This window comes from Platalea leucorodia, assembly GCF_965183815.1.
Source record: "Platalea leucorodia genome assembly, chromosome: 2".
Lineage (NCBI taxonomy): Eukaryota > Metazoa > Chordata > Aves > Pelecaniformes > Threskiornithidae > Platalea > Platalea leucorodia.
In genome coordinates, this window is record NC_138824.1 from 110,772,675 (window position 1) to 110,785,310 (window position 12,636).

At 37.1% G+C, this 12,636-nt stretch overlaps 1 protein-coding gene across 1 annotated transcript in view; it reads right to left on the reverse strand.

The window, feature by feature from the left end:
- Positions 1-12,636, reverse strand: part of ROBO1 (roundabout guidance receptor 1) — a gene marked incomplete at both ends in the record, with an annotated part of 537,364 nt that overhangs the window by 78,851 nt on the left and 445,877 nt on the right. The window contains 3 exons of the mRNA XM_082336493.1: positions 7,152-7,279; positions 8,556-8,694; positions 12,467-12,587. Of these exons, the coding sequence (XP_082192619.1) occupies positions 7,152-7,279; positions 8,556-8,694; positions 12,467-12,587 (388 nt within the window). The remainder of the gene's footprint in view (positions 1-7,151; positions 7,280-8,555; positions 8,695-12,466; positions 12,588-12,636) is intronic.

Consider the following 12,636-nt stretch of genomic DNA (forward strand, 5'->3'; position numbering starts at 1 on the left):
TAACTCTGAAGGGAGAGGTACAGAAAAGGCCATCAGACCTTGCTGGTGGAAGACCGGACCACTGCAGAACTCTCAGGTGACTTCTTCCTCTGTACTGAGACCCAAGTATCAATGTGCTACCTTAACTGTGTCAAAAGAGAGCAGCTGTTTAATTTGAGGAGATGCAAGCCCTAAGTGGGCTCTCATTATGCCACTGAAAGATGCAAAGAGAACAGAATCCCCTTCAGTGCTGTGTTTAGAGAGCATAGGACATTTACGAGAACAAGACAAGCAACGTGATGTCCATCCAGACAGTTTTGGTTTTTTTGTTTCTCAATCCTCTCATCCTATTCCATACTTAAATGAAGAAAAAAAAAAAAAAAATCACCCCAAACTGCGGGAATTAACATGTGGCCATAGGGGCAAGAGGAGCATGCAGATACCTCCTGCAGAAAATAATGTGAGCGTAGTTGATGTTTAGCAGTTTAACCCGAAGAAGCTGTTTTTATCTTGCACTAGAAGATTCTGATACTGAGCCTACTAGGTGATCTAGTTCACATATAAAGACTGCAAGATACTTTATTACCAGTTCTTGAGTGTTATTCAGCACCTAACAATAAAATATTTTAGTGTTCAAACAAAACATAATTCATAGTAACAAATGGTACTCAAAAGAGCTTATCAAAATAATGAATGCACTGTTATTATAAGTCAGTATTTTTCTTGTCAAGAACCAATTCAGAGATGACTGATTTTAATGATGCATGTAAACTAACAAAAATAAGAGAGTGCACTATAATCACTGTATAGTCCTTATGAAAATTACTTACAGGCTATAAACAAGGCAAAAATAAAGTGTGTATTACCTTTTTATGGATGTTTAGCATAATTTAATAAAGCCTAAGTTTATTTCAGAATGAACATATAGCAGAAGTACTGTTTAATGAACAACCAATGGAAATTATTATTCCTTGCACTCTATTTATTTTTATACACAAAACCAAAAACCTGCAAACTCGACAACTTGTAGTAAAATTCTACTTTGTCTATTCCAAAGACAGAATTATTGAAATGTTATCTCTAGAACAGCAGTCACAAAATAAAGTCTGCAACAGTGAAGCCTGATACAAAACCAATTGATTTTTCCCTAGTCATGGGATTTAGGAAATTGCAGGCACTAGAAAAGAGTCTTCAGATTTTCTTTGCTACTTTTTAATTGACTGCTGAAGCATGCTATACAAATCTATTTTCATCAGTTCTCTGCAGCGAGTAATTAAAAGGTAGAATTTTTAAGAACTTTACAGTAAATAAAACCCTTTCAGCAGGAGAAAGCCTCTACCTTCAATTTATTTTTGTAGCAATGTTTCTTCAAATTATTTGGACTCCTTCTGTTCTACTTGCTGTCTCAAGTCCTTGTTTCAAAGTACTAAATTGCAGGAAGGAATCTCCGAAGTTTTTAAGTGTTATTTCCCTGTAAGCAATTGCTGTCACTGTTGTGAGACTCTATGTAAAAAAATAAAACTCCATTTAAAAACTTAAAACCATAGAAGCAGTTATTTTTTAAAATGTTACATGGATTTGAAGCAACTATAAATCACTTTTTAAATTTCGCTGAAATATTTACTGATTCCTTCTTTTACGTGTATTTTAGAAATGCTTCAGGAATCTTAGTGTTCATCACTTGCATCAGTAGAACAAGCACCTTCAGGGCACTAATGTCTTCTTCAGATAGTTTCCTCAGTTCCTTCTGATTAACTTTTAAGATTTATATTCTTTCACCAGAAATAGGTGGCAGTCACACTCCTCAGATCCTTGATAGAAATCTGAAGTGCTGTCATAGTTTACAGCAGTCATTAAGGGGGAAAGGGCTGTCTCTTTAAGCTATACAAATCACAAGAGATGGTTTCCCTCATTCATCCTGCCAAAAGTTTATTAATTTAAAAAATCCTGAAGTTCATAGGACAATTACTATTCTTCTTTCCTCTTTCATGGGGACTGAAGACAGGATATGGCCTAAAATTAGTTCTTTCAAAAGGAGAAATACTAACTTAAAGAGAGACCATGTGGACAAGTTCAGATTTAAATCCAATCCTAGTTTTAAATTTCAAGTGGTTAAATTCACCCATGGTACTGTGAGGCGTTCACTGCAACATATAATAACCACCATATACCTCAATAGCATTTTTGTAATCCCATAAAAATCTGAATTTTGTCTTTGTTATTTTAACATAGCTAGCTCAGACGCCTATAAAGCAATTACATTTATAGCCAACTTATAATGTGTACCAGCGGCCTGACGCAGTGGAAACATTTATATGGTATCTGACAGATAAAAGAGCAAATCCTATTCCTTTTCATTCTGGGTGGTATTCTCAGCCCTACCCAGAAGCCTTATCAAATAGGTGTCTTTTACAGTGTGCCTTGAAGCTACTTTGTAAAAAGAGGGGGTAGAAGGAGGAGAAAATTCCAGACCTGAAGCACGTGCCACCTTTTCAGATTAAAGTTCTTTGTCAGTTGACTAGTACTGCAAAACCACAGCCAGAAGTCACTTATCAAAAGTTCTGCTCACTATCCACCTTGCAGACAAGCTCTGTGAACCCTAAAATTAATGACATCATAAGCTAAAAAACCTTGATCACCACTGTAAAATATGAATTGGCCAGCATAATTTCCATAGGAATTCTTCTTTTTTCCTGCCAAACTGATAACACTGAATGTGTTTAGTGCCTTTGAATGGCAAAATTTACATTTTACAGTTCAGTCACTGCTGCTGCACGTTTAGGTGCATGCTAGGCAGGGCACTGTAACAAGTATTGTGAGCTCCTCCAGAGACACTGCTTGAGGAAGAAGAGAGTTAAGAAGAACTCAAGGTTTGAGGATTGCTGTTCACTACCAGTCTGCTGGTGACCGACCGACCGACAGTCACCAACAGCCACAGCGTTGGTATTATTTTTGTGAAGTCCTCAAGTCAACTGACCTACTTGACCTGTTTCTCTTTGAACTCCTGCTAAATAGCAACTATGCCGTCAGTACTATAACGGTTCTTGGCCAACTGCAGAGCAGGACTTCCACCGGAGCCATAATTTCCGCTTGTACCAGAGAGCAAAGCTCGTTTCAGCATAAATTATAAACTTATTATAAAAGTGGATGTTAAAAAAGCCTAATTAAGTACTGCAAATGGGAGCGAAGCAAATGGAAGTAGGGGAAAATACGTAAAACCTTTGGTTGTTAGATTTACTTAAAAGCATTTTTTATGATTCAATGTGGAATTTGCAGATTCTTGAAGAAGCCCTACTTCTATTTGCATTAATGGTAAAACTAATTCTCTTTTGGAACTTAAGTTCTGAGGTATGCATTTTTGGTAATTTTGTGTGTCTTAGGAACATGGGCTTCGATTATATATATATAATAATGAAATATATAATATTATAATTTCTATAGTCTTGCTTCAAGGCATAAAACTAAGTAAATCACATAATAGAAATCTCCATAAAAACACGAAAAGCATCCTGCACATATCCTAAACACATACATAATGAATATCTTCAACTTGCTTAGTGCTAGAGCAAGAGAGAAATCCACTGGTTCCAGAGATGCACTTTTGGCCATTGTTTCCCTGTTCTGGAGCACATCAGCTACTTGGTAAAATATAACGTATTGGTAAAATATAATGTATTGTACTACAGGCTGCTTCCTGGCAGTTTGTATTGACTGAGGTATTTCTTTAATAATTAATCATCTCCTGAATGAAATGCTTCCACATGGATTTAGCAATGTCTCTGGGTGCCTTACATATGCACTACACATTGCTGCAAAATGAAAACAGTGGACTAAGACACTCTAATTTTAGGAAAATGCAAACAACAGCAGGTTTACATTTTCTTAACTATTTAATTTTCCAAGGAGAAAATAACATAACTTGACAAACAGTTTCAACGATGGAAATGCTTTTAAGCTGCGATAGCAAAAGACTAAGTGAAGGGTTCAAACATTTATGTCAATACAGAACTCCAAACTTGGTTTAAGAATATGACTGAAATCGCAATAAAAATACAGCATCTGTACTTCACGTAGAAAGCACTTATAATCCCCACAGTCAGCAGTCTGTATAAAGGAAAATAGTGATTCTAATAATAAGAATCTGTGATGCTGGTGCCATGAGCAGGAAGAACATTAAAATGGAATTGATATTCCCTTCCCTCTGTTGTATTTTCTACAGTTAGCATCCCATTACATATCATTGAACTATCCGAGTTGACAGTTCCTAGTCCACGGACATAGATTGGGCCCATTTGCCTAGCTCAGAGGCAGTGCTGTGCAGTTTTCCCGAGACAGGGAGCACTGCAGGGCATGCACAATGCACTCCAACATCTGCTAGATTAAGCAGGGTCAGAGTTGACCTGGAGGTGGTAATACCGTCAGGTCCAGGGCAGCCCACTGCTGAGACACTAGGTTAGCTATTCACCGTGTTTCATCAACACATCCCTGACACCCAGGTATCTCAATCAGCCTCAGTGTTGCACGCTCCACCTTTTAACACCCTAGATAACCTTGTACAGTGCAGAACATACACAGGTCAACCACAGTGCTTGGAGCCTGAAAAATGATGAGTATAGAAGAGGATATGTCCTCTTCTTAGCAGTGCCGCCAACCCTATGGCCTGAGCAGTGTCCTGAAGAGCACTGCTTACAGCCCTTTCTGCTGTGTGCCACGTTTCATTCAGTGCAGCAGTTCCACTGTACAGACACTTGACAGACGACGACTGCCGCCTTCCTAACAGTCACACATCTTCTGGGGTTACCATTAACAACTCTCATATTCTTTCTTGGAGTATAGTCTGGCATGAAAACACCACAGCCTGTCGCTGAGATACTGAGGGGGGGAAAAACCCAAAACAAACCCCCACAAGAAAACCCAAACCCCAGGCAAACCCAAACCCAAGCAAAAACCCTTCTTTGTCCTTTGCTGAATATAACAAGCTTACACAGTGGCAGGTGTAACTTCTGAGGCCATGATTTATAACACAGCTCCCTGTTTACAAAGATATAACAGAAATAACTCTCTTTGGCATAGCAGAACACACATTTATTAATCCCTACAGTCAGCACGTTACGTGACAATTAACAAAAGTGCAGAAGAGACTTGTCATTTCCATTCCTTAAACTACCCGGAAAAATACTACTCATATGAAAAAAAAAATTCCCCTGATAAAAAAGAGCTGTGTGTCCATGAACAGTCAGATCAATGTCATCTTAGCACTGAAACAAGAAGATTAAATCTCCCTCTCTAGATGGAGCATAGTCAAAAAGCTCACCCTTTAGGGGGAAAAAAAAAAAAAAAAAAGTGTTTTAAACAAGAGGAGGGGAGAAGAGGGAAGAAGAGGAGAAGGGGGAAAAAGAAGGAAAAATGTGGAAAAAATCTAAATGGAAAATGCATGTTTTCTAGACAAGTCTCTTTGTTTTTTTCCTTCCCATAAAACTAGGTCCCCTAGATACTCTAATAAATGGATTTTGATCATAATTTACTGCATTACCAGCTACAAATTGGCCTTACACATTACAGTTTCTCACATCAATCCCTTCTACGAGACATTAGTACAGACAAATGGCTCAGGAGGTAATCCATTCACACTGGGAAACAAATTATCCCATAACAATATCCGCAGAGAAAAGCTGTTACAATGTAAATATCTACTGTGTAATTCAAGTACTTAAAAAATAGGAATCTTGCTGAATCAAGACTTAGGTTACGATCATGTTCCTTAAAAGAACCATTTTATTATCAAAATTCAAAAGATCTCACTCTAGATCTCTAAGATCTACATACTTATATCATTTTATATCTAAGTAGCACCGTTAACCTAAATGGGATTACAAGAATGTGTTTGCTTATTATTCTGAATAGCACCATGAAGGATTAGGGCTACCAATAGCTTATTTCCAGAAATGTAACTGCTCAACCAGTCACAAAGCAAATTTTCTTAATAATAACATTTTACAAGATTAACAGTTGATATAAGTCGTGATCTTCAGAATAAATCGCCGTTTAAAAATAATTCAGTCTTTTTCTTTTGAATAAACTGTGCTTACTGCTCACATGTTAATCTTTTATTCTAAAACACTGAGCATAAGACCTGGTTATTTTGCAAACATAAGGTATCAGTTTTGATGTATAAACATCATGGTGACTAACAAAACAGGACATCTCAAAATTCTTGGTTTTATGAGAGCTTTCACACAAGAATTCCTATTTTCCTAATAGCTACAGATGTTAGGGACACCAAATGTTTCTGGTGGAAAAAGGAGAGCAGGTTAAGGACAAGACCTTTCCTGTTACAGTAAGTGTGTCAAAACAGAGGCCTGTTACCAAATAAAACACTTTTTAAAGCCTGTACTTCCCCAGAACTCCATAATGACTAATTCCCACTGAAGAGAGGAAAGGACAGAAGGACCATCAGTGCTCAGAAAAAAGCATCAGGATGACATCATTGCCTGTCTGCTAGCCAGGAAAGGAAGAGAGGGATTATCTGAGTAGTGAACATCTGGATTGTGTATATAAAGGCAATGAAGGATTTTTATACATATTAGTTCACTGAGTTCCACTGAATTTTTATCTTACAAAGAAACAGTAGTGCTATGATACGTTTTTATAATGAAAAAGCAACAGGAATTCCAGTGGTCTGGGTTAGTGTATTAAAAGATACACAAACGGATTTATCATTCACTGCTTCTTTACTATATTTAATTGAAAAAATTTGGCGGATACTTGAACTTAGAACTCTTTCTTTTCAAGTTAAAGCCCCGTAGTTTGGTAACACTGGTTTTCTTTTTTCTGTTACAGTTTCAGATACAAAGATTGTAAGTGACATGATTCTGATCACACTGAAGTTCAAAACACATTCAGTTCCCCATCCCAGTACTGTAAAGACTGGTTACAAGAAAATCTTACATCTGAAGTGCTTCAATTTCTTAAGAAAACAACTCAAGCCAAATTTATATTTTTGCCTTTGTTTTTTTCTTTTTTTTACAACACAGCAGAGTTCCTGTATAACAGCAACTCTACTAGTTGTGTATAGACTCAACTCAGTCTGCATATAGCAACTCTATAAAGTTGCCGTGCAAAAAAATCAACTTTATTCTAGGTTAGAGCACTATGTAAAGAAACATTCTTACCTTGAACTGTCAGAGTTGCTGATGCTTCAGCTTTTCCAACCATATTTTCTGCAACACAAGTATACGAGCCCATGTCTCCTGCCATAACTTTCCGGATTTTCAAGGTATGATCATCACGGATTTCGTATCTTTAAATATACATAGTAATAAACAATGAATAGGAGTAATAGAACTCTGTACAATTTCTGTAAAGGGTAAAAATATGGTGGGTTTGCTCTCAAATGTTTTTATTCCCACGTTTCCCTTAGGAAGAAAAATATGTATAAACCCTTATAAATTAATAATGTAAAAATAAAGTTTTAAAAGCAAAATATATCTAAATATTTGAAAACCTTATTCTGATTTCATGTGCAATGTGAGTCAGTTTTACTGATGTCAGTAGAATTTCACTGGTGTCATACAATTATAAAGTTCTAACGCAGAACATTTTAATTGTTAGAAGTCTTTTAACAAGTAAATGCAATAATAGTTATTATTCTCCCTATGATTTTTCCATCTGAATGAAGGATTTTTTTTTAATATGGTTGAAAAGAAAATATTGTTCTCAAGAAGATCAGAATTGCTTGGAAGTAAAGATAAATCACAATTCATTCAATAATTTTTTTTAAAGAACAATGTGGCCTTTTACCATTTCCTCTCCTTTCATCACCTTTTTTCTCTTTGTATAATGCAGTCAATGTGTTTCTTTTTACGGGAAGTAGATTTTTCTCTTAAAAACATGATAGTTTTGATTAAAGCTATAGACTAGATTAACAGGAAGCTGGATTTGGATGACCAGAGCCAACTGTTACAGGGTTTCTTCTTTCAATCCCCTCCCCTAATAGCAGTTAGATGATTGGGAATTCAAAGTAAATAAATAAATAAATAAATAAATAATCTGTCTATCACAGACTATATTTCTTTTTAATAAGGTGTTCTATTTTTTGGCCTAAATTAGAGCAATGACAGAAAAAAAAATGTTAATTGGAAACTTAGTGACAAAACATGTATAACCAAGGCAGCTTTCCACATTACCAGACTACATTTTATATCAATTGCAATTACAATACATACTTCTTGATGTTGTAATCTAATTTACTATTTGTTATACATTCTCCAAAACTTTTAGTAATTACAAAAGAGTCTTCAGGTGAAGAATTAATCTTCATCAGATGTCACTGACTGAATTTAGTTATTTTTTGTTGAATTTATCATGTGTTGTCACAACAAAAGCTTGAGAACAAGCCTCTCAAGTTTCAATATAAATTGTAACTTCGAATAGAGCTCAATAGTCATTAGAAATGTCTTATTACATCAGCCAGGCCTTCTCCATTCAAGAAAAAGAAATGCTAGCTGTCAAATGTTGAATGGCTACATCATATACCAAGCTAGATGTCATAAAAAAGGTAACTCCAGGTACTTCACCTTGCTTTTGGTAATTCCCCATCATCTTTCCTCCACCTTACTGTAGGGACTGGGTCACCTCTTGCCTCACACTTAAACTCCGCACTATCATCCACAGTTACAGCCAAATTACTTGGTCTCTTCACAAAAGATGGTCTCTCTAAAAGGAAAGGAAAGGAAAAAAGGGGTTAGTCCAGCAGTTCTGTGCCTGAATGGCGATTTTGCCTGAACTGTGGCTGTTAGAGGCAAGGGGAACAGGATGATGAATCTGACGGAGGTGCCTCTGCCGCCACTTCTCTCACTCCCAGCCCCAGGCAGAAGATCCGTAGCCCTGCAGGTGGCCAGCGCTGTGAACCTCAGAACAGGAGGCAGACGCTTTCAACAGTGGCTCAGGATCCAAGCACAGACTTCCTCCTTACTTCTTATGTAGCATCGTCACAGCTAACACAGCTAAAGGAAAACACAACTTACACAGAAAATCTAAATACACATCAATCCTCAGACAGAAGCAGGCCTGCTGCAAGGACCCAGACAAATGACCACTCATCTGCTGCACTGCTTCAAAAAGACAGAATGCACAAACCAAACATTGTCTCACTGGAGGTTTTGACTCAATGGTGCCTGTAAATTCAAAGGCTAAGTAAGGTCCAGCACAGTATCTCTATGAGGTCACTCGCAGGTGTCAGCAGCAGCTAGTGTTCAATGCAATCATTTCCAATGCTACATCAGAAAGACAACAGTTTCTTTCGCCAGCACACATAAAACAAGCCAAAAAAACCTACAATGTCCTCCCTATAATTTTTCATCACAAAAATTGCTGTTATACCTGACTTACGTTGTAGGACATGGATGACCAAAGTCCTGGTTGACCAGAATCAGATTAATTGCTGCATACTTTTTCTCAGGCTTTCTGAAAAAAACCTAGGATCTCAGTACAGGCTGTGCTATTCCGGCAACCTAGCTACTAGCTGGAAATTCCGGGAAAGGAATGGACACACTTTTCTACCTGTAACAGGGTTCAAAGCTCTATGGTGTTGGGCTATTCATAGTTTCGCAGTTCCACACCAGGCTGGAGTGCAGCGAGGTTTGCATACACACAAGGAAGAAATGTGCTTTTAACAATTTCTGGGATACTCCAGGAAGGATTTCCCATCTAGAAAGGCAGCATCAGATGACAACAGGATCCCCATAAAAGAACAGGGAAGGTTTAACAGGAGAGTGCTTGGCGGGTTCCTTTGCCTAAGGCAGATGACCTTTTTGACTATAAACCTGTGAAATCTCTGAGGGAGTTGAGAAGGCAGTTGCTTGTTTTGACACGTACGTATTAAAGATATAAATATCATCTCCCTGGAACTGGAAGAGTTTGAAGCCATTGGCACAATCAGGAAGTGTGAATACCCCAAAATATGCCACAAATTTCTCATAGGAGTACAAAAACACCAGACAAAAGGATAAAGAGACAATCCCATATTTTTAGTGTTTCACATTTGTGTTTGAAAAAGGTGGTTCTGAATATCACTTTGACTTTGTAGATAAAGATCTAGAGATTCAGTACTATAAAACCTTACTCAATGGTTCAAAAGGGACTGAAGTGGAAACGTGAACTGAACAAAACCCTATAAAAGAGCCTCCTTTATTCTCAAGGATATTCAGACCAACTGGACACTTGTGTTGTAGAAAACTTACCTTTGCTTGCAATGCTGGGCAAATAATGTTAGATGAAATAGCAAGTTGATCTTTAAGCTGTCAGTTCTAGACTGGGTTCATATACAACAAGTGAGAAATAAAACAGAGACCTACAGACATGAATTTAGCTGTGAATTAAAAAAAATATAAATATAGACATTCTCCCCCCACCCCAGCCCCTTTCTTATAGGTACAGTAAAAACGCAATCTGAATGCAAGAAAAGAACATTCCAGATTAAACTGCAGAGTAAGAATATTTTGGGGAAGAATATTGAACTTAATTATGCAAGAGAGAAAGGACTGATCTGGTAAGGCCAGGACTGCTGCACAACAGCAAAACCCACAAGAGGCACATTGTTCCCTAGATCAGTTTCCTAAAGGAAGAGTAACAGTCTGAGGGCTTTTGTCTGCCCGTTCATAACACTCTTATTCAAATGCATAAACGGACAAGGGAAATCAGCACTGATTTAAGTATCTATCTTTGTCACACGATTATTTGGTAAATACAAGGAAAGCTTAGCGAGGATCACTTTGAAACTTTCTAATATTACAGTTTCTGGCATGCAATCCTCCCTCTGATCTAAAGCAGAGACCTAAAAGCAAGAGTTCAACTTCTAAATAACCAAAACCCATAAACAGAAGATTTATGTTGAAAGACTTTAATATATTAAGTCAGCATGTTTCTCATACTTTTTCACGCATATCTAAGGCCTGAGTTTAAAGAATAAGGTGTATTAAAGATTTCTAGACACAGACTGATAAGACATTCAAAGCTTTACTGTCCTGTTTGAAAAGAAAACCTCACTAGTTTTCCCAGGCTGAAAATCAGAAATATGTTTGAAGGGAAAACAAGATGAAGAAAAAGACAAAGACAGACTTCTCTCTGCAATGCATCCCTCTTACAGATGTTCAGCAAGAGTAGTATTTTCCAGCCTGGATTACCTAACAGTCCATACCATGATTCCCTGGTTAGCAATAGACTAGTGATGAGCAATTAACTAGTACAGTTAACTAGGAGCCCAGTGTCAGGACTTTACTCATGTAACTACTACTGTCTTTCAATTCTAGATTTTGCTTGGAAGTTCTAAAACTCTATTTGACAATAAACCTTCCTCCCAAAGTGCTTCAAAGCTGTCTATAAATTAAAAGCAAACAAACAAACAGCATAGTGCATCATAAGAAGTCTTCCTTAGCTTCTAAAAAGTTACATGCTATCTTGCTGGATATTCAGTTTCAACAACTTTAAGATGGCATACTATCTCGTTTTATTATGGAAAACTCTGCTTCAAATAAAACTCTGAACAGGACTTCAAGTTGCCTGAGTTCTAGCTCCAAAAAGCAGTGAAGACAGATAAAAGTGCCAAAGACTGACAAGAGAGATCTTAAACCAGATTTAAAAAAAACCAAAACAAACAAACAAACAAACAAACAAACAAAACCAAAACAAAGCAGCAAGAGCCAGGACTGCTGCAGCACCACTGTGATGGAAACCAGTGTGTTATGAACCATGGCTTGGATATTCTCATCCTGTGATGATAAAATATCTATTCCTTCTGCAGAAACAATTAAGCCACCTCAAGCCTCCCCTACTTTAAAGTAACGCAGGACACATTTTGAATGAAAACTACCAAAGCCGCATCTACAGTGATCATGAGGCAATTCTCCCATGCTGAAGGTATTCTGAGGTTGCACTTGGGATTTACAGCTTCTTTTCTGCAACAGCAACAAAACCTCCAATTTTCAGCTAAGCTCAGTTATTTTAAATGAAAACATATTTTTTGATGCTCAGAGGAAGTATCATTAGGATCACTTGAACAAGTACACCTGTTGTATCTTTCCAACACTCAGTAAACACAACTATAAATGAAAGGATGATTATTTAGAATAGAAATTTAGAATAATTCTGATCTTCTTCAACAAGAGGGAAAAATTAAGCCTCTACTTCTTAGCGATGTTAATTTTTGTTTTGCTATTATTTTACAATACTGATCCAGTCAGTGGACATTGGAATGATTTTCAGTTCAAGAACTAAGTAAGAAAGTGTCTTCCGATAGGAAAAACAGTCCCAGATGGACTGCAAAGCCATTAACTGCCATCCATTTGCTAGAACACAACCATGACAAAAACATTTTCAACATAAACACTCCCAAGGAAACAGATGAGAATGATACTTAATAAAAGGCCTACTAGAAATAAGCAAAAGTTGGACATTTTCATTAACACAGCCTTAAAGGAGGAGTTCTTACCTAAAACAGTGAGCTCCGCAACTTCACTTTCACGTTCTCCAACCATATTTGTTCCAACACAGACGTATTTGCCAGCATCATTCTTTCTTGTGTACGTGATCATAAGCTTTCCTCCTCTGATCTAGGACAAATCAGGGATAATAAAAAATACTTTAATATGAACTAATGAT